The sequence below is a fragment of the Taurulus bubalis genome (genome assembly GCF_910589615.1).
Source record: "Taurulus bubalis genome assembly, chromosome: 3".
Taxonomy (NCBI): Eukaryota; Metazoa; Chordata; class Actinopteri; order Perciformes; family Cottidae; genus Taurulus; species Taurulus bubalis.
Window position 1 is genome coordinate 28,550,385 of NC_136591.1, and position 23,418 is coordinate 28,573,802.

Consider the following 23,418-nt stretch of genomic DNA (forward strand, 5'->3'; position numbering starts at 1 on the left):
TATTAAATGCTTGCCTCCATGGTCCATTAACTAACGTTGATCCGTATGGATGAATGCTGTGACAATTCATTGCACTGTATTGGATTATTTTAGCTGAACAATCTCTTTATGGTGGTGTATTGCCAAATGTTTTTCTCTTTGATGACTTTTTCTTTGATGTTTTTCTCCTTCTAGCTGTGTTTTTAAGCCTTCCTTGAAATCAAAGCAAAGTTATATTCAGACAACAGCAAGACAATCACAAAATATGATTTATTTTATTAATGGTCGGTTGCAACCTAGTAAATTTGAACAGGAATAACCCCAAAAAATAATTTGTTTGTTTATATATTTTATTACAAGGACGAGAAATAAAATGTCCACTCTTTCGTCTCACTGGCTGTAAACAGCTTTTGCTGGCTGAAATTGTCTGTAGACAGATGAGGAAAATGTTCCCGCAGACAACATCAGCAGATTGTTCCGATCGTGACAGGAACACATGATTTGCATAAACATAGAGCAGTGATACACTGAGACACGAGGATATTGAATCTAATTCCTCAAAATATATCACAGTTACAGCCCTGAATACCACAGAGCCTTGACATTAAAATGTCTTTAGATCAAATGTAATGATTTATTGTTGAATAGTATGTGCACTAGTGTGGGTAGGCCTGTAAATACCTGAATATTCACAGTAGATATTTAACTTAAATTATTTTACTATTATGAAATTGAATGAATGAATTAAATTAAATGAATTTAAATATTATTTTGAATATGCAGTGTTGTTTTCCATTCTCAAACAGTAATCACGAGTATAATCTTACTTTTGAAGTTTACGTAAAAGAACATAGTTGCTGATGAGGAGATCACTAATTACAAAGTAATTTAAATGAGAAGTTTATTTGAAATTTAGAGATGCACCATAAGTTGTTAAATATTCTTGAAATGGACACCTTGCAAATCTGAGAGAGAAGGTTTGCAAGAATGTAAATGTGTGTAAATTGTGTTGGTCCTCAAGTAAACATCTCCCTTCATGAAGTTCCTTTCTTGTGCCTGTGACAGATTTGCTGGTTGCTAACTCATTTGGTTCTTCAGCAGCAGGACTCACAGGGATTTGAATGGCTCTGGAGTTTTATGAAAACACATGTTTTTTGGCTTTGAGGACACTTCATATCCTCGACTCAATCCGGAGTATAAACGGATAGATACACAAGAGGCTGAGCATGTGTTGATGCACATGGGATTGAACAGTACGTAATAATGGTTTACAAACATTTACAAACATTTCTCCAGACAATATTCTTACAGCCTGGTAGCTCAAAAGTTAATTTTAATAATGTTGTATGAAAGGTCTATAATGCATTTGTAAATGATGAATTAATCATTAATAATAATTTTCAAAAACATTCTTTAAAATGTATAGTTGCTCTGTAAAGGATGATTCATTAGAAAGTACTATTATATAATTCCCGTATGTCCTCTGATGTCTACTCCTATTTCGTCCCCAATAAGTCCCTGATAATAGATTATTGTGATGCAGCTCACTGCAGCTGCCACATTTGTTTGTCTGTACCAAGCACATTAAAGGCTAGTTGTTGTTCTCTGGGAAACCAGGAGTTGTACAAACTGTAAAGTGAGAACAGCGTGTGAGCAGCTGCTGTTAGTTTCTGAAGTCAATACAATCTTTACTTCAGTCATCATCTATGAATCAGCCAGTGGAGAGAGGGTTTTTGGGCACTAGGCAACAAGGGGTGAACAGGTGTGACACCGAGCCTCATGTGTGTCTGAGGTGTGAACTGGATTATTTATGAGCCCAAAACAATTCTTGGATCGGGTGGAAGCGAAACAACTCTACATTACAGCTGGAGTCTAGGTTCAAAAAGCTACATTTGAAATGTATCAGTGGATTTCAAAGCACATAAGTTCTATTTTTATGAAATATACAGATTCGTTATTTAAAATGCTTCTCTATTGTTCCAAAGCGACCCTGTAGGGAATCGTCTTACTACAGTCCTGAAACTTGACTCAAATCAGCAGGAACGACCCAACTGCATCTAATATCAGTTACTTTATTGCCAAGTTCACAGAGCGATGTTCACAGAGCGATGGTGAATATGGACACTCTTCCATATCGTAACACAACGTATGAATAATGGACCATGTGATCCCGCTTTTACACAAAGACGTATATGAAAGGCCCGGAGGAGAGGGGCGTGTGTGTGTGTGTGTGTGTGTGTGTGTGTGTGTGTGTGTGTGTGTGTGTGTGTGTGTGTGTACGTGTGTGTGTGTGTGTGTGTGTGTGTGTGTGTGTGTGTGTGTGTGTGTGTGTGTGTGTGTGTGTGTGTGTGTGTGTGACATTGTCCCTGTAACACTGGCGGCCATCTGAATAATTCATGAAGCCAATCAATGATTAAAAGTCTGCTGGGTGTCATACCTAACACCAGAAGAGAGGTCACTGTATGTCATTCATGATTATGGAGGGAGTACAAAGGTTGAAGTAAACTGAAAGTCAAGATATAGAAAGAAGGGAAGTCACATTTACAGAGAAATTACTAAATGTTAGTTTAAATAAAATGATTGATCACATAATGTGATATTATTCCATTTATTGTTTGGACAACGTCTTGCATTTTAAGACTTTTTATATTGGTGTAACATAATAGCGACTTAATCCGTAGCTTACATAAGCACATGCTAGTGCTAACGGCCTGTCTCTAATGGCTCTTTCCAGGGGAAAAAACCCTGGCACACAGGAAGTGATGCTTCTGAGGTTACTGGAAGCAGCAACTCATGGCTTATTCAGAATAATCAGAAGGGACTAGACACAGTAAACAGACAACTACCAAGCCCTACATGACTCCATTGACGGGAAAAATACACCAACTTTTTTACTGATGGGAAGTGCTTCACATGCTTGCCATCTGTGGTCAAAAGCAATGAACAAGGAATCTTGGGGGAAAGGGTTGAATTCATGAGATGTTTAACTTCTAATTTTGGCTATGAGAATCAATAAAAGAGAGGAAAGGAGCAGCCATGGAGAAAACCTTGAGACACTTGAGACTCATCGCCATAGAAATGACTTAGCCACGTACTGTGTGTTAAACTGTTACTATGCTACTAATATACACTAGTAATATGTTTTTTAAGTTAAAAAAAAAAAAATCCCGGTAGAGATTGGAAGAATCTCACTTTGTCAGGGCGCAAAAGACCATGAGATGAGTTTATGGGAATAATATTTTCAATTTCTATGTTTCAGTAAACTGTACCTATAGCTACCAGAAATGTCTATTGCATTGCCAATCCATTTTCATACCAAATGCATAAGTTGGCTGACCCTTACTATTTATGCAATAATAGGCCTTTAAAGAAAGTTTTTTTATTTGATTTAAAGCTCACCAGACTTCTCCAAGGATGTGGATGTTGTGTTCTCTATACCTGGAGTAAATAGCATCAAAACCCTAGGCCTGCCATTGCATAACATTATGTTGGAATTCATTATTTTGAATTGCAGCTATTACAGTGTTTTGCTATATTTGTGTTTATCCTCTTTGTGTTTTACTTTCTCAACATCTAAAAAATGAGCAACACATGAAAAAAGATCCCGATTCTCAACGTGTATTAAACCAACTGTTCGGTGAATTCTTATTCTTCAACAGCTTTTAGGAAAAGAAAAAAAAAAAACAGTAGTTTTTTGAGAACCCACATCTCTACAGTCCCTGCAGACCAGACTGGTGGAGGACTGTAAATGGATGGATCCGGAAAAGGGATGTTAAAAGGGAGGCTAGACGCGGGGAGACGCCGTTGTGGGGAGAGGTTAATAGTGCAGAGAGGATTGAGAGACAATAGAGTGGGCTAATGAGTCATGAGGTCGGCTTTATGGTGCTGCACGCCACTCACTCTGCCGGCATGGCCACCACCCAAAACACACATACAGTTCGGTGTTTGCTAGTTTTGCTTCGATTGATCAGTTTTAACACTTTTACTTCGCTGCTTGCCTGAAAAAACTAAACCAATTGAAACAAAACAAAGTATTGTTGAAGACAATCACAAAAATAAAGCAGATAAATGCCTTATGGAGGTTTAAACTGAAAGAGACTAGCTACTAAATGCTACACGTTCTATGTAATAGACAGTGCTGCTCTGCTTTGTGTGCTTTATTACATGTAAAAATCTTAAATGAAAATAGGCACTTTTTTTAATTACAAATTGTACTCTAATACTGGCAAATTACTACAAACTTGTTCCCATAATGTAAATTCTATTTCAAGATAAACTCTTCTCCCATAATATATATTGAATTATTACATTTAAGACCCATATTAAATATAATTGACATTAGTGTTTATACAGATATATTCCATGCTTTGCAGCTGCTGGAGAATTGAAGACCTGGACAAAGTTCGGACTAGAACGTGTTGAGCAACAGCAAAAAGCCAAACTTGTTTGAACCTAATCAAATATTCCCCTGAGGGCTCTTTAACCTCATTTTAAGGCTTCCCAGTAAATGTAAGACATACATATTGATATTGAAACATCTAACTGAAGTAGCAGGTGTCTTCATAACATCTAACAGCTTCTCTCTTGGTAGAATCAAAATGAAGGATCATAATCTGGACCTAAGCATGCTTGTTTAGACTCCGTACATCACTAGAATGCCATAGAGGTTGATACTGGTTCATATGCAGTCAGTGCTGCTCTGGCACTAATCCAGAGGAGATCAGTGGGCATCAGGGAATGCTGAGTCCATCTCTGGCCTGCAGCTCAGCAGTTGCCCGTCTAGACTGCCAGGCAGCTCAGTAATGATGAATACAACACCACCACACCCTTTATGGAGAACCTCAGGATGATCGTATGGGCCGAGATTAATGCAAAGTTTTAGAACGGAAGAACAAGACTATCAGACTATGGATGAAATATTGGTTCAAGTGCTGCAGGAAAGATAAACATTTAAGCAAAATGTAAACTGATCAGAATCAAAGACACAAGTACAGATGTCATAATGTTTCATAATTTATTGTACATTGTAAATTCTTCCATTATCTTATACCCAAACTATTAAACAGTACAACATTTCCATTTATACAAAATATAAACTATAAGGGGGGAATATAAATCGAACAGCAACCCTTCCCATATGGTTATAATATACATACAGTCACTCCCTGGGTCTAACCCATGGATGAAGGGGGGAATGGTGTCAATCAAACCCTCGTTGTAAAAGACCGCAACTCTTTACACATCACAAGGCAAAGCTGACAAGTCTTGTGGCAACTTATTTGCTACATACATCTCTTTGACAGTTCTAGAGCCAAAGTATGAAAGAACCCAACTAAAATTTGCCATCTGGCTTGTACTTTACACCTACTGTATGTGCCAAACTTAACTTAACTTAACAGACAAAAAGCATTCTGATATTGATTGCCAGATGGATTTAAAGTCACACGTAGAGCCTCTGTACACTCAAGTGGTCCGCATTTCAATCAAGACATGTGACATGACAACCGCAGCCCTGAGCATCTCCAAAATGTGATGACGTAACTATGGAAACGCAAGCCAAAAGGGAAGCTGAGCCGTTAAAACCCCATTCCTTTTGATTCCACGCAAGGGGCTGAGAGGGTCTCGGTGATGATCTCCAGGTGACGGCTAAACCTTATTGAAAGAAACGTCTTGAATTATACATCTATTTTTTTATCATGAATTTAAGGAGGACAAAAACAGGTGGTGGAGTCCATCCGTGTTAGTCGTGTGGTCTCTGTGCAGTGCGGTGAAGGGGAGAAGAGGGAGGTTGCAGATGGGTGGGATGATAAAGATGAGAGGTGAGGAGGAGCGTTAAGGCCAAGAAGAGAGGGGGATGTGGGGTCCGAGGCTTCAACAGTAGCGCTGCAGGAGAGAGGCAGCCGTGATGACGGGGATCAGGAAAGAGACGGCGCCCGCATGCAGTGAGACGCCTGATCCGGCCGGGCTGGTGGTGTTGGCCGAACTGCTGTGGGTGTCTGTGGCCATGGTGGTGGCGTTGGGGTTGGAGGTGTTGTTTCCCATCGCTGTGGTGTTCTGGGAAACCACCTGTTGGAGGAAAGGGGAGGAGGAGGAGGAGGAGGAGGAGGAGGAGGAGGAGGAGGAGGAGGATGGATGCTTGTCAAACTGTTATGTAACAAGGCCTCAGTGCTAAACTTAGACGTCACATGAGGAATTAGACTGATGATAAATACCAGATGCTTTAGACTGCAAATTACCTGATACATTTTACAGGAAGGAAATAGTACCAAAACTCAATAAAGAATACTGACATCATTAACAATGGACAAACATATTCCAATACACCGGAAATCAATTCAAATATCACTCAACATTTACCACATTTATAATTATTGCCAGTGTTATTTCTGACTACTCCTCTCTACTAACAGCAAGAAGATAAGAGAGCCCTAAGTTCCTGCTTGTGCATATCAGGTTTCCTAGAGCACACCGAAAAGAAACTTTAGATTCTCTCCCCACCTTTGCACAGGTAGACAATACACTGTACCTGAATCATTTATTCACCGGAGTGTTTACGCTAATCAAGAGGTATGTGAAGAATATACAGTAAATGTGAAAAATATACAGTAAATGTGAAAAATATACAGTACATGACTGGGAATTCATGTTTAAGTCTTTAAGAATTAAAGACACACACGCAGCAATTTCGAAATCGATGACAGGAATTCTGGATATTAATTTCTCAAGAGAGTTTGCTGTAATCCGGACTGCGTGTAAACCTCGTCTAGAAACACCTTTAAAGTTAAATAACCCATCAGCGCACAATGCATCTCAATAAAGATCAAACTAAATACATTCCAACCACGACCTAATAAATAAAATCAAGGTAAAAACAAAAGAATATATGTCAGCATACCTGTGTTGATAAACATATGGCGAACAAAATCACTCCAAGCTGAACGATCGTCATTTTGGACATTTTCTTTTTGTTTGCAGTAATTTGGCCAGAAGGAGGAAGAAGAGGAGGAGGAGGCTGCCCACAGACGCTGCTTCTCTTTAATGAGGATGCTGCATCGCACTGAGGCTTTTATACCAGCTGGCTCTGTGACGTACAGTCCCGGACGTGCTGGAGAGAAGAGTTTTAATAATATAAAAGAAAATTGATTCGACCGGAGGAACCTCGATTGCGGAAACGATTACTCACTTTAGGCTAATTGCATTTGGTAGTAAAACATTTGGGAAGTCAGCTGCGCGCGCATGCTCCATCAACGAAGTCACGTTTTTTTTTCCACTTTCCTGCCATATGTTTAAATGCCATGCCATGATGCACATTAAGGCGGCATTAATAACGACATTAATGTCCAAATGAAGTCCAACTAACTTCATCCATTCACACCGACACATTGCTGCCAACGGCGTGTTGTCATGGTGATACTGGTCCGCAGGCTGCTTGGTTCAGGCAGCCATTGGGTTTATGATCAATAAGATGGCAAATAAGATCTCAATGCCTAATTGAACCGTTACAACTCTGAATGTGTTCCCTCACTTCGACTTCAATTGGCAAGAACATGACATAAATCGAATGACAGATAGAAACTGAGAAGTGAAAACAACCTGTTGAACCAGCGCTCGTGTGGAGCTGCAGCTATAAGTGTGGAAACAGCGACGCCTGGTGGTCAGCACTAGATTGCACCAGTTATTCAAACATGTCAGGCATACAAATACTGTTATTCTTTGTAAAAGTGGACATTCCTTAGTTTTAGTTGTCTGCATACATGGATAAATATGTTTTTCCCAGGATATACAGTTTATAATGATTTTGCATTATAAATATCTCATTTATGTGAAACTAACTGTTTACCCACAGACATGTTGTGGCATTACGTTTTGTAAGTCTATGTTGTAGCCTATTTTTAAATGCATTATAGCTTATAGTTTATAGTTGATTATGAAACTGCATCTATCAAGATTAAGTTCAGATATATCATATTCCACATGACTTATTCCAACAGTTCTGGCAGTCAGTTGATGTTAATATTTAACAACAAGTAGTTTGTGTGCTATTGCTTATCCATGTATCATAGAAAGTAACCCTTTATTTAATATTAACAATTTTAGGATAGGATGAAAATTATTTTAGAAAACTGCAGCAAAACACAATTAGAGAATGGGTGTTTTACAGGTAAGTAACATATGATTAAACATTTAATCAGATTTGAATATAAATTTCAGTTAAAACAATCGTATGTGCTACAGGTCAATTTATTTGATCTCTTAGCCAGAAACACATGACTCATCATGACTCTATTTGCATGTAATTTGATGAAGGGAAAGCACCAGCCTATATTCGTTGGCACGATTATGCAAAATAGGTAGACATTGCCCCCTAACGGTGAAAAGATAGTACTGTAAACCAGTAGATCACACGGCGTTTCCGTCTGTGAAGATCAGACTATAACATTTTCAACAATCCTCCAAATGGACAGGACATTTTTCGCTGTCATCATAGAGACAGCCATGCAAAGTTATTATACACAAAGTGTCAAATGTTCATGATTCGGTCCAGATGTTGAGGAGTGGAACCAAAGACCTGTGCATTACTTTCTCTTATATTCTGTAATTTGTGTAAGTGGATTTCTAAGGGAATAGTGAGCCGGTCTTATCCCCACCTTCACCCCTCCAGAGGAACCTGCGGGGACAGCGCTCCCTGCAGAGGCCCCAGATGTGCGCTGTTATGGAGAGCCGGAGAGAGGGGCCTTTTGTGAGGCATCAGATAAGCCCTGTTCCCAAAGCCGGGCCGGATCGAGTATCATCAGCGAGTGTACGAGGGGGCGAAACTAGAGCCCTGCGCACTGGATCGGGTTTCTGTTTACACGAGCCGTGGTCCCTGGATTCCTCCAACCAGAGTAGACCGAGGACGACTGGAGAGAGGGAGGAGAGCGACTCTGACGTCCCGCCTGTCTGTCTGTCTACCTATCTGTCTCTCTGCATGGGGTGTAGGGACCAAGTGAATGTTCTGCAAAAGATGTGTTAACAGTGGACGCTTGAAAAAAAAAAAAAAATATATATATATATATATTTTTTTTTTTCAGTGGAATTGTGGTGTAATACATACATTTGTTCAACGTGTCTGAAATGAGTGGTGTTTGTTTATGATGCTGAATGCAACTCGATCCTCTCCATGTTTTCAACACTATATTGTAGTAAATTATCTGGGCTTTAACATGGGTCAAAATGTGCATGTGTTCATACATGCATGTACATACTTGTCCTAGGGTCACGGTGGCCGAATGTGGACATACTAGATGTTGTTTGTCTTACATGCACCGCGCGCGCACACACACGCACACACACACACGCACACACACACACACACACACACACACACACACACACACACACACACACACACACACACACACACACGCACGCACACAATGTCTCACACAGTCGCTGATCAAACGGATGCCATTTGAGAAAGCCCCATACATGCTGCCATGGTATCATTTAACTCCCAGCGTTCTTTTCATCTCTTTATTTTAAGACATGAGTATACAGACAGTGTTTGTACTGTGTCCCCTCAGATAAAGCACAGTCTTTGCATTCCTTATGAAACGTATCTGTTGAGATTTAGGAGGGGTGGGCGCCAGGTGTTGGGTTACATCAAATCACAGGGCCCTCCCTTCCCGAACCGGAGAGGGCGAGAGGGCAGCATCAAGTTACGCAGAAAGAGCACGAGTTGTACCGGAAGCTAGGCGAATTGGTTTTCAGAATAAAAGCTGAAAATGTATCGCGTCAAAAGTACATGACGGCGCAGTCGACTGTATTGAGACAGAATTAAAGGAGCCAAACATGCTCGATTTTATTTCGAAGAAGTGCATTATTTTTTGGTGTAGCTCACAATATGAACTTGGTTTCAGTCAAACACAATTAAACGGAGCATTTATTTGTATTGATAGGCTGTTCGTTTGGACAGAGGGTGTTGTTGTTTATGGTAATTCCTTTAATAAATTGTGTTTACATTTTGTTGTTTCTTTTAGCATTACCCTTTTAAGAATGCTGCAACATTCAAGTGATATACAAATGGGGGAATTTCGTTGAAGTAGTGATCAGATACCTGTAACTGAAAAATGAAGGAAAAAAACATATATATAATAAACAGAACTGAATCAAAAACAGAAATGAAAAAATATATATAAAAAAACACAGAACTGAATAAGAATTATATTTAACCCCCTGAAACGTTTCTTACACTTGTTTTTATTTTAAATACATTGTTGATTTTTTCAAAATTCAAGACCCAAACTTGAATTTTCAGGTTTAAATCTTTTTTTTCAAATGATCAAAACTAAAGTCAAACCTTGTCCTTAGTATTGGCTTGTATCTGACATCAACAATGTTTACATATTTTTGCATGTTGACCATACGTTCTGCACGCTTTTTCATTTGGTTTGAGTCATACACACATCAAGATGCCTTTATTAAGTTATTGATTATCTATCTTAATTGGCCAACAACGTTACTTCAGGTCGCAATTAAGAATTTACTCTGAAAGGTAAAACCGGAAGCTCTATATTTGTTACCTGCAGATGCTTGACGGTGTGGGAGAAGAGAGAGATAGGATTGTTCGGCGCAGGAGCCTCCAGCCCGGAGCGCACGCATGTTCAGTTGACTCGGATGGTGTGAAGCCCCAGATGAGGGACTCAGGCGTCCGGGAATGACAGCCGCTGTCACTGGGAGTGACAGCTTTCATTCTAAGTTACTCCGCTAAAAACCCTCCAGCTGACACCCAACTGTGATCCAGGTCGGATCCAGCCCGACCAGGACTATGCCAGAGATGGAGAAAGGGAGACCACCGGAAAATAAACGCAGCAGGAAACCTGCGCACCCTGTGAAGAGGGAGATCAACCAGGAGATGAAGGTGAGAGTGAGTTTGTGTGTCACTATAGTTTTTATCAAGTGAGACGTGTAATTGACCGAGCAGTAACTTCTGTACGCGCACAACGTCTTGCTACGCAGAGCAGAGAGAGAGGGAGAGAGAGCGAGGCAACACAGATCAATGCCGGGAGTAATCAGACACATACTGTGTTTGGGTTCTGTGAATGCTCTCCTTGTCGTTTATTCAAGCAATCAGACGTCATGAAAGAAGAAGAAAAAACACTCTAGAAGTTTGCACTCCTCGGGAGGACAATAACGAATCATATCACGTGAATATAAACTCAAAATATCACACACAGAGACAAGGGGCGTTTTAATTATAGATGTTCGCTGTGAATAAAAGTCTGGCCATGTTCAGCCAGCTGTGGCCGGACGCGCACACCTTAAGGTCCAGCGGAGATCCAGATGTGCGTCACCTCTTCCCAGCTCTTGCTTTACGCACAGAGGCTTGCCCTTATTCCTTCAAAAAGAGAGAGTGGATTTATATAATTTAAATAGCCTATAACCTACACTGGGAACAAACTAAAGTGTTACCACACAATTTTAAAGGATGTACATTTCACACCAAAATAAAGTTCCTATTTAGAGATAATGTTCATTCGGGAATGCCCCTGAAACATTTCTCCTCTTTTTTTGCTTTAAATGACAGTCACTGTTAAATAACAGTAACAGACATAATTCCCTCCCAACATTGTGAGCCTATTACTACATGGAAACTAATCCGTGGATTGTCTGCTTTGTTTGGGTTTGGACTGAGTCTATTTGAGAGTGTTGACTGTGGTGGTAACGGATATCTGAAGCTCCTTCAAGCAGGAGGTCAGAAATCTAAAAAGACAGGCAAGTTGTTTCAGGGGGAGGAGATTTTGGCCTTTCGTGAGAGAGGAAATGTGCTCTTTTTGTGTAAGTGGTTTGGATTGTAGCGTTTGATATCCAGGGGAGGTGTAGTGTTACAACTTAACTAATTTTAATCAAAACATGTGAAATGCTATCCATGCTTGATGTGCGTCTGCCTGGGCTGAATCTCAGGGTCGGCCCTGGTTTGTTGCCTTTGGCTGCAACTCTCTCTGTGGTTTGGGATATGGCTTGTCACTCTCACAAAGCAGATGTTTGTCAGAACTGCCAAAAAGAAACAAAAACAACATTGTGGGAAGTGGAGGGGTGAGGGAAGGAGAAAAAAAAATTAACAGGAAAACAGAAACAGCAAATAACAACCATACAGGAGAACATATCTAAATGATATGAGATGTGAAACATACCAGACTTAAATTGTAATGTAAAACCATTCTCCACCATTTGAAATCAGTCAAATGATGAAAGGGCGAGGAAAGGGTGAGAAAAAAAGGCAGACAGGAAGGCAGGCAATCTGATTTCTAGCTCAGCTGAAGTCCAGCCGAGTGTTGTCTCTGAAATACATCTGTTTCAACACCACATTCAGACCTACTCCCTCCACGTCAGACCCGAGCGCAGCACCAGACACCGGATACTTAACTTTAATCATCGTTAGGCATATTTAGCTGGATATGATACCACTGCTTGCACTCACCCACACACACATACACAGCAGAAAGTGAGCAAGGGAGAGATCCATTTCGCTGAGGCCCTAGAGCAGAGCAGAGGTCGGGGCGAGGAAAGCAGGGGAAAGAATGTGCAGTCAGTACCACAGCACTACAACACCACCACAGCAGACTGGCTGTGCTGGAAAAAGGGTGAAACCTGAGAGGCAGCGCTGTGTCGGGTGTCAGGGCTGGAAGGTGCTGGCTGGGGTGGAGGGGAGGTTGGTGAAGATGGGAGGTGAGGGAGAAAGAGAGGGGAGGGACAGGGAACGCTGGGGAGAAGAGAGAGAGAGAGAGAGAGAGTGGTGGACACTGGAGGGAGACGAAGGGAGAGGAGTGGGGCATTTCCGAGAACCGTGGGACCTCGCTGTGGTGTAGGGTGTCCCGCTCTGATTTCTGCCCGTTCCGGATCAGGTTTCTCCTCCAATCCGGTTCTCCCAAAGCCACAGAGAGAGGTGGGTGGATAAAGAGAGAGAGACCTTTGTGGTTTTCTTTTTTTTTCTTCTTCATCTGGTCGTAATAAAAAATAAAAAAAGGGGAGACCACACATCCCATCTGTGGGGAACAGTTTTCTTTTCTACCTCTTTTTTCCAATTAACAGAGATAAACAAAGGATGATTCATAGATTTCACACTGGTGTTAGGTTTTAAACCTTTCCGTCTCAGATTTAGCGAGAGTAAACAACTTGAATACATCATGGAAAAAGCGTCATACTGTACTCCACTGTGCCCATATTCGTTTCCCCAACTGGGCTGAGGCTGAGAAAGAATCCCTCGCATTGATTCAGAGTAGGAAGGTCTGATTATGTTTAACATAGGATAAAACGTTCCACTAACAACCCTAAGATGTACGGTCACAATTTCCCATTTGCAGGCCGGCTATGGCTCAGTTACCCTATCCCTTTACATAGAAGGTTAATCAGGGATTTCTTTTCCTCTTTTTCTCATTCAGACGTTTGCAGAAAGCACCATGAACGAGCTGCTGGGATGGTACGGCTACGACAAGGTAGACCTCAGAGACTCGGAGGCCAACGAGATCAGAAACTACAGAGAGAGACGTCAGCACGTGTCTGTGCTAAAAGGTGAGGGCAGGTGTCGACAGTTCACTGTTGGAACAGAAGAGCCTTCTTGCATTTACACCAACAGGTTCTGCAGGTTTCAATGCAGACATTGAGTCACTATTCACATTTGCTAGACATATCTCGTGTAGTTGCTGCTTCTCAAATTTCATCGATTTAGATACATCTATTGTTTCTCAACACAACTGTACTAATAATCTGTGTAGGGCATTGTTCTGAGTGCAACAGTTATTACAGTATTGTGTAAGCGATACTATACTATTGTATTACATGACAAATCGTAAGCATTATAATATGTTTATGTCTTTCAGAGAACTCATTGCCAAAACCCAAGAGCGTGGACACCAAAGTCGGTCACTCGGTCCTCGCCATGAAAAGTGGAGAGAGAGAGTCCTGCAGTGTCCCCTCTTCTTCACCCTCCTCTTCCTCAACTAGTTCATCCATGATCACCTCTAAGGAGCAGAAGACTGCACCTGTCATTGTACCCCTTATAAAGCCATCAGCAGGTAGTGGGCTACCAAACTTTACAATGAGTGTTAGACTTTTATTGTAATGCAATATTGCCCCCAGATTCACACATGCACACATAATCCATGACTTGTATTTTGTGTATATGTGAAAAGTCAGAGTGCAGGGTGAGCAATGTGGATAGGTTTCTGGAATATGCATTCATAGAAGCCATGTAAACAGTCAAAAGGATCGTTTTTATTTAATTTTTTACCTTAATTTACATTACATGCATACCTTAATTTATCTGTTGAGTTTTCAGTCAAGTTATTATTGCTGTATATAAAATAAATTATCTGTAATTCCACTCTGAGATATATCACTTTGCAAATATGTTGCTTTCACACTACAAGCCATTTGCAGCTCAAGAGGATTCAGCTCACTTTATCCAAATAAGTTGATTTGTATGCTCTATAGCCTGACCTTAAAATACTGAGCAGTAATGTATTTTTCTGTTGTTTTGACAGTGTATTTGAGCCTATTGGGTGCAAAATGATTCAGTCATTGTTTCGTTTCAATTAGCCATCAAAACAATTCAAACATTCATTCTGTGTCAGGGTCCGTATATCTTACAAACCGCACTAAGCAGTGGTGCAGATAATAAGAAATAACACGAGTGCAACAGGATATCTGGCTCTCTTGAAATAATATTGGAACTGAGCTGTTTTAGAAAAAACGGTTAGTGAGACTTTTGCAAATTGTGCTCATTAATTCCTCAAACGTTTTTTCTGCTTTTTCCCTGCAGTGGAAGATGTACAGAATGTGCAGATAGTGTGCGTTTGGTGCCAGAAGGAAGGGGTAAAACGCTACTCTCTATGTATGGGTTCAGAGCTCAAGAGCTTCTGCAGTGAGAAATGTTTTGCCGCCTGCAGACGGGCCTACTTCAAACGCAATAAGGTAAGTGTCAGGGTCAACTAAAAATGTATAAAATACATATCAGCATCACTGTTTGATGGTCATAAACATTTAGGTGGGGCATGTTGTACATTGTCGGTGAGATGTTGGAAATCCCAATACCTATATTGTGAATGATCTGTAGATCTGCTTTTGTATTTTTGAATGTTGTGTGCAGTAGATTCTCACACATAAATGCACTCACACATACAAGTACTTTATACAGACAGAGTTTGTCCGGGTGTGTCACTCTCCATACACAGGAGACCCAGGCATCAAGTGTTTTCTGGCAGGTAAACAGACCTTCAGAAACAGATACTCCTGATCTTGTGAGGTCATAACTGATGGATTAATTTACAGGAATTTTAAAAGGGGGGGTCTCTGAGTACACACTTTCTAGTCATTATGGAGGACCCAGTATAGGAATGGAGGTAGCGAGGTCAAAGTTTGCAGAGGACACTTAGTATCAGTTTTGTGTTAATGGAGGAGGGGCTGGCCATTAAGTGGCTTTTGGTCTGGGGACAAGAAAGCTACAACTATGGTGAACCGCTCTAATGCCCATTGCAGTGATTTTTCACTTTCAATTACGACATGGATACCCTCTTTAGAGGTGCGGTATGACAAGCAACTATATCGCTTTTCACCCTACTGTTGTTAATACCGTGATAGGTTCATTCAAACGACAAGAGAGACAAAAAAGAGAGCTGAACTGACTCTGCGCAACAAGACCTCTAGTTCTTTGGAGGCGGGGAGGAAAGCATTGCCGTTGGCTTGTTGCTGCTTGTCTGAGAGGAAGGCCAGGAGGCCTGGGGCGAGGTGTCCACTTTCAGTGCATACCTTACCTTCAGCTGCCTCATGTTTCGTAACTCAACACGACTCAATGGGTTACAGAGATGGGGGAGCACTCAGATCGGCAGCAGATCATCTTACATGAATCAAAAGGAATTTCCTATATTAATACTGGCAAGGCCATTAATTATATGACGATACATCACCTGCATTATCTCCATAATCGGTTGTAGAATCATATCTGTTTCACAACACAGTGATTTCCCTACATTGACCTTTAGGGTTTGGTGGCATGCATGAAGTTCAAACTGCTCCTAACCTTGTTGACAAAGAGGTTAATTAGAAGCTATTTTCTTGTGTATGTGTGTTTAGAATATTTTCTGCTATTTTCTGCACTCAAATTTGGTTAAAAGACCACAGGATGATTCCAGTGTAGCATATTGATTTAAAGCAACTGCTACTTCATCATCATGCAATTGGAAAGTGAATCCATCAAAAGTAGGAGGAACTTAGGTCTGACAAACTGCTTCAAAGGGGTTTATGTCACACTGTAGTTTTCCCCTGTCAGGCACGAGATGAAGACCTCCACGGTGAGAGATCTCCTCAACACCCCCATACAGAGGACTCGCCCAGACTGGTGTTAAAGATAAACAGCAATGTCAGAGTAAGAGGACACTAATCAATGTTTTTTTGTTTTGCAATGTAAATAATAATTTGTAATACATTTTAAAGTTACAAGAGTAAACTGCTTTATACATATGTATCTTGTCAGCTAGGACATATCACTGCAATGACCCTCCACAGTCTCTCTCCCCTGTGCCACAGGTTTGTGACTGGTGCAAGCATGTCCGTCACACTAAAGAATACCTGGACTTCGGATCTGGCGAGGAACGACTTCAGTTCTGTAGCACCAAGTGTCTGAATCAATACAAGATGGATGTTTTCTATCGGGAAGCCCGTGCAGCTCTCACCAGCTCCAGCCCAAGCAGAACCAGCCAGGAGGGGAGGGCAGACACCATTGTGGGCGGGCAACAGCTACTCACTCCTGAATCTTGGAGCAGCAGCACCAGTGCAGGAGAAGCTCGTCATCGAAACCTTTCCCCTAGAGGGCCTACGCAAAACCATGGATCAGCAGAATCCACCTCCATGTCCCTCTCAGAGACATCCTCTTCTAATTCCAAGATGCATGGGCTGAGGACCCTGGAGAGACCCATCCATCCTCCTCCCCCTGCTCTGGAGGGGTCACCACAGCCTAGTCCCCTTCATCCTCCACCTCATCCTCGCCTCCCTTTGGAACATCAGCCGGTACCGCAAATCCACATGCCCTTCATCAGACCACCTCTTCATGCTCATGGCATGAGAAGCCCTCATGCCAATCCTCCCAGACACCCAGGCCCCCCTTCAAGCCCTATCCATAGACCTCCTCACTCTCCTCACATGCAGCACCCAACCTCTTCCATGAATCCCCCTGGAATGATGCATCCTTTCCCAGGAGCCTACTTTCCTGGCTTGCACTCTCCTCTGAACATGATGCAAAGAGGCCCTGTCCCAATGCATCCCATGATGAACTATGGTATTCCTTCATTTAGTCCTCTCCTGCCCCATCCCACTGTCCTGGTACCTTATCCCATTATTGTTCCCCTACCTGTCCCTATCCCCATTCCTATCCCGTTTCCATTTCCTTCTAAATCAAACGTAGAAACTCCAATTCACAGTGGTGTTATACAACCTGTGCCAGAGGGGTTAGACAGGAGTAGAGCCAGGGCTACAAGGCCACCAACTCCAGGGATCCCTGAAGGGGACAGCAGATTGTTAGCCAATGCATTGAGTGGAACCTTGCTTCAATGTCTCTCCTCGTTATGTAACCCCAGCACAGATTGGGTTAAATCAGAGAGGCCATTCCCATCCCCAATATCCACACCCCACAGTGAAGCATCCTCCCCCAGAGCACAGTACAACAAATCCCCCTGCTCAGTCTCAGGGTCAGAGGGGCTGACAGACTATAAGCAGCAGCAGCCAGAGAGACAAGTCATCCAAAGGGTTCTTCAAAGGACCCAAGTGAAGCCCAGTGCCAATGGAGGGGTGGACCTACCAGGGCCGGGAGAGTCAGAAACTGGGCAGGGTACCAGATCAGGGCTCCACACCATCATCAGACCCACCCCTCCTCTACCCCAGTCCCCTTCACGTGACACTATTTACCACCACCAGGACCCGAACACTCCACCTTCACACAACACACCCAGTCCCACGGGTAGCAGCCATCCATACGATGCCACACCGCCTGCCCTGAAATTTCAGGATTACAGTCCAAATGGGATGTCCTCCTCACCCGCCCCTGCCAGTCCGGACTCCTCACTACCCCAACGGGTACCAGCACCACCTACTGACCCTGCGCTCAGTGAATTGGAGGACATCAAAGAGAACAAGTGCTCTGCTGTTGGCCCAGTGCGAGTTGAGGGCCCAGTCAGCCAGTCAGAAGAACCCTTAGCAGTAGTGGGGGAGGTAGGAGAGGACCCCCATGTTCCTGATGAGGACCATGCCTATGCTCTGCCCACAGCGCCAAAGACAGGTGGGACCACCACCCCGCTGCTCTTGCCCAAACTCAGAGACAAGGGTAGCCTGCGGAGCCCTGCAAATACGCCCAGTACTGGAGACATGGAACCAGCTCTGAAGAGGCGATGCCTACGGCTCCGTGATCAGAATAAGTAGAGGATGGAGGTGAGAGATTCTATTATAAGGCAAACAATTACTTTAAAATGCAACTTTGACAAGGGATTGGAAAATGTGCACATACACACATTCACACATACACAGGCAGGCTTAATAGCAGGTCTCAAAGTATGGCCGTGGTCACTAAACAGCATGGCGCCAAAGAGAGAGAATCCCAGTAACCTAGCACTCCTTTGGGCTCTAAAGTTACAATAGGGGAAGGAGGTGGAGGGCACAGGCAGTGAGAGTCACTTTGAAAGGCAATCACTTCACCACAACCTGACAGTCGCAATGCTTTGTTATCAATGCAGCCTTTTTTAGGCTCAGTTTTGCCAAGACATGTGAATATGTGTATGTTTAAGAGGGAGGGAGAGATTTATACAATTTTACCAATTAGCGGATGCATCAAGAGCATATTGCAACGTATGAGAAGGTAGTAGGTGAAGGACAGATGGCTTCTGCTAAATCCAAACCGTGACCTTGAGGTTATGAGATACTCTGTCTAATCTGACACTGAGACAGAGAGACAGATAAAGTGAGGTTGGTTAAGTGTGACCCCAAAGTCAAACTCCAGCTTCTTGCACTATGAACGGTGAGGCTGGACAGACATGTTTCTGAGGTCACTGTAGAGACAGAGGTGATTGTCAGGCAGACTATAAGGCGCTGTGAATATGAGAGCCAGCTCTGAGCTGTGATAGAGCTCTGGGGCTAGAAAACACAGGGGCATTACCATAGTGTTTCGATTACGCATGTCATAATGACACCCTGTTCTGGCTTCGGCTCGTCTCGGCTCGAGTGCACTCCCCTCTATCCCTTTTCAATCCTTTCCCTTCTCTTCATTCAAAACCGCTGTCCCCTGCCAACCAGATGTTGATGTTAGAGCAGAAAATCCTCTTTACTTTGGACCAATCAAAGGGCTTCTCGATTTCACTTGCCCGATTGGTTGTCCAAATGGCTGTAACACCACCCGTGGTCCTCATCTGCCGGTATCTCGCCATTTGGAGATAATGTTACCATTTTACTATATGTCCTGAGATTAATCTGATATTACAGAGATGGTTTAGATTTCGACTGGCCTGCCTTTCTCTAAATCTTTTCCATTCAAAGCGTAATAATTCGGTTTAAAAATGATGGCTGATGAAAGAGAAGTCACAACATAAGCCTTTCTCTTATACCGCAGATGTTTTAGTTACAATATTCTCTTTCACAAAATGAGTTCCCACCTTAACTCTTTTTTCATTTGTTGTGGTTTCATGCGTCCCCTTAGTAACCAATACATATGAAATCACAGCATGCTGCTTGTGTCGTGCAGACGGATTTATGGCCCAGTATTGTGTGTAATGGGAGCTGGCTGCCGTATGCGAATGACTTTAGCTCGCCACCTCCGTGCTCTGAGCCCAACATTGCTGTCCTGTTCCATTGTCTCCACTGCTAAAAGTCTTTAAAAACATATCCCACTCTGACAGAATCCGCAGCCAAGTGGAGGATTTCACCTCAGGAAACAGCTCGTTTTTTTCGTCTCAGTTTTCCTTGTCTTTATTTGGGATATTTTATAGCCCCGTGTAATCCGATCCCACCACATGGGTATTCGCTGAGTGTTTGAAACTAAAACGCAATAGGACAGAGGGAGTACAGAACCCTGGTTTGGCCCTTACATGAGAGTGTGTGTGTGTGTGTGCGCGTCTGTTTACATTTAATATGTGTGTGTTTGAATGAAAGTCTGTGTTAGTGTGTGAGAGAGAAAGAGGCCAGATGTTCTTGGTTTGATTGTGCCCTGTGCGAAAGTTATCTGAGTGTCGACACAACTAAAAGCCTCATTTTCAGTGTTCATTTAGACTGGGTGGATTAAGGAATGAGTGACCAGAGCAGGAGAGGTTGATACAAGATATCCTAGAAATGGAAATTAGAATCAGCCCAGAATCTATAACATCTCACCACTCTTTTTTTTTGCTCTCCCTCTAATGAACAGACACCCTGTTTAACACTGTATGGCGGTGCCAGATTCAGTGCCACGCCCTCTTGTGGACACCGCCAGTGCTAACAACCTCCAGTCTGTCCCTCAGCCCACCAGAGTGTTGCTCTGCCTGTAGACCAGCAGGGTGCCAACCCAGGAAGCAGTCCAGATGGCCATATTACCCACAAGTCACTGTGGAAGGAAGAACACAACACAGTCACACATTTTGTCTTGGACCAAAGAGTATTGCTGGCTAGTGTGTTATGTTGTGTTCAGTGAGCGCTTGAGCATCTCAGATATTCTCCCTGTCTGACATTGCCCTCAAGTGTGTCTGTGTGTGTGTATTGTGTGGCTGCCCAGATGCGCGCCTCCTCCTCCTCCTCCTCCTCTACTTGCTCCACACAGCAGACAGGGCTCTGATCAGCCTTGTGTGGTCTTCTCAGATGGAGCCTGAACATGATCTCTTTCCAGGGGAAACGGTTTGTTTTCCCTGCCCGGCTTGCACAAAGAGCCACATTGTTCCTCTCCCTATATCCCACGCTGACTCCCCACTCCAGGTTTTGGGTTACCTGGCCGACGGGGGCTCAGGCTTCAGGAGCTTTTTTTTTTTTGACCGACAGCCAGGAATATGGTATACCCTTCTCCACCTCGCCGCCCAATCTAAATATGGTACACTTTAACACACTAGTTCTGAGGCTCAATTCTTCACAACTGATTGCCTGTGATTCCCTACTCTGCTCACTTCCTTCAAGGGAGGAGAGAATTCTGCTGAGGTTAAGACTTTATCATTGGGCAGGTTATACACTGTGTGGAGCCTGGCTGGGCTGTTAAAACAGACAACTGAGCAGAATAACTCCATCTCTAAAGGAGTAAGGATGCTCCCTCTGCCTCCTCTAAAACAAAGTCTAACTACATAGAATATATGAGTGGACACCTACTGACATACAGTAGCTGAGATGGTCTGTGAACGTCCTGATGACGTCGGTCCCTCACCTTTCACCTCATATGCCAAAACCTTGATAGAAAATCTGAATTTGAAGTGCCATGCATGTTTAAGACCCTGAACATTCATGGCACATGACAGTTTAGCTGACTATTTTTAATGTCACTGGTTCTGATCAGACAATTCTAAAAAAAAATCAGGCTGGTGATATTACCAAATGTGGTATTATACTCAACCGTCAAATGCTGTAGTATACAGCAATCAGTATTACAGTTCCCACTGTTGGGGATGCCTGATGAGATTTGATCCAGATAGATCACTTCGAGGCTTTGTCAACACTTGTCCCATTGTAAAATTTCAGTTTTTCTCATTGGGCTCGACAAGATACTGTTTGATGTTATATTAACTTATGGATGATGCATCTGTAGATTTTCACAAAAAAAGTTCTATATTTCTTCATGTTTTTTCTTTGATGATTGTATTTTGTGAGTGCCGAAGCTCTTAAATAATCCTTGTCTTTATATACTGTATCCCCACTAGAGAGCAGTGTTTGCCTTCATAAATTTGCACCTGCCCATAGTTGACAAGAAAAAACCAGGAGGCCCATAGGCAGCCTGTTGAACCCCATATGAGTGCACAGAACATAACACTGCACTCAGTGCCAGCTGACTGATATCCAATGCCAAGTAGATAGCTTGTCCGCCACATCTTGCTGCCATTATTTTCTCTTTACTCAACATTACAGCAGTGTCAAGAAGACCCAGAGTGCCCTTCAAAGCCTCTTCTTAATGAAGAGTTCAACAGTCCCCTGGGATAGGTAGTCATCATGGCCTACTAGAATAACTCAAAATGTGACCCACCCCTGCCATCATTCCAAAACTCAGTTTGTGTGTGTGTGCGTGTGCGTGTGCGTGTGTGTGTGTGCCTATATGGCAGCGACACATTTCCCCCACTCATTCCAGCCTACATCTTCACCACAGGTCATGCCATTATGTTAGTGTCATCCTCGGCTGGCCAGGGGACTTTGGCAGTGATGACATCACTGCGTACAAATAGCTGTGGTGTCAACAAGTGTTCCTCTCTGACGCCAGAGGCCAGAAAAAGACACTGTTAAAGACTGCCGTTGTTGGTTGTATTGCACATTTTAATCATTGCCATTTCTGACCTGATACAGTCTGTGTGTTAATCCAATGTTTGGACAAAAACAAAATGTTATTATTGCTTGAGAATCATTGGTACTTTCTGACTTCCCCTGTCAACAATTTAGCCCACTGTCTGAATAGATTATTCACAGATTGTTTGTATTTGAATATTGATTCAGTAACCAAGAGCTTTGGTGGAGACCTCTTTGTAAAGTAAAATAAATAAAAGTTATTCTAAGAGCAAGAAAATGTGGTGTGCTTTCACAGTTATTTGTGTTATATATATATATATATATATATATATATATATATATATATATATATATATATATATATATATATATATATATTGCTTGTGTTGTCCTGTAGCCTAACCTTCTGAATCTGAGTTACACGCATAAAACAACTATCCAGATATTAGTTGTAGGACAGACAAAATACTGTGATCCCTGTAAATGTCTATTTTTAGTGCCAGCGTGTCTGCAAGTCAGTGCATCAGCATTCCTGGAATACTAAAAGTCAGTCAAGGCCCTGAGCTGTGACGGTAAAACAGATGAATGAGATAAAAGAGCAGGAATCCCGGCTTGTTTAGGGCTCACTGGGAGCAGTGATTGGAGGTAGTTAGAGGGCCAGAGTCCCGGGCTGGGGAAACTTTCCGGGGGTAAGATAGAGACCAAACTACTCGAGAGGAGTCCTGAGGCCTCTTATCAGTACACAGGAAAAGAAGGAAGTGCAACCGATATGGGACTCAAGTTTGGCAAGTCACCTAGGGAGGGCCTAGGCTACAATTAGGCAGCACAAAACCGGATGCACGTGTTTGCCTTCGAAATAAAAGCACTAATCAACCTTACTAATAAGATTATACTGTATTGTGTGGCAGCACTTTATTTTGTTATTATTATATCATTCTGTTTGAACTTTAACATGTTTTAATAAAAAATGAAAATAAACAA

At 42.4% G+C, this 23,418-nt stretch overlaps 1 protein-coding gene across 1 annotated transcript; it reads left to right on the forward strand.

Moving 5' to 3' along the window:
- Positions 1-10,786: 10,786 nt before the first annotated feature.
- On the forward strand, positions 10,787-20,887 carry LOC306734560 (sine oculis-binding protein homolog; the record flags this gene model as incomplete). Its single annotated transcript, XM_079215919.1, has 7 exons — positions 10,787-10,879; positions 13,401-13,530; positions 13,839-14,033; positions 14,780-14,931; positions 16,286-16,381; positions 16,543-18,435; positions 20,396-20,887. The coding sequence occupies 6 exons, from the start codon at positions 10,787-10,789 to the stop codon at positions 18,424-18,426; spliced, it is 2,550 nt and encodes an 849-aa protein (XP_079072045.1). The 3' UTR covers positions 18,427-18,435; positions 20,396-20,887.
- Between the last annotated feature and the right edge of the window lie 2,531 nt (positions 20,888-23,418).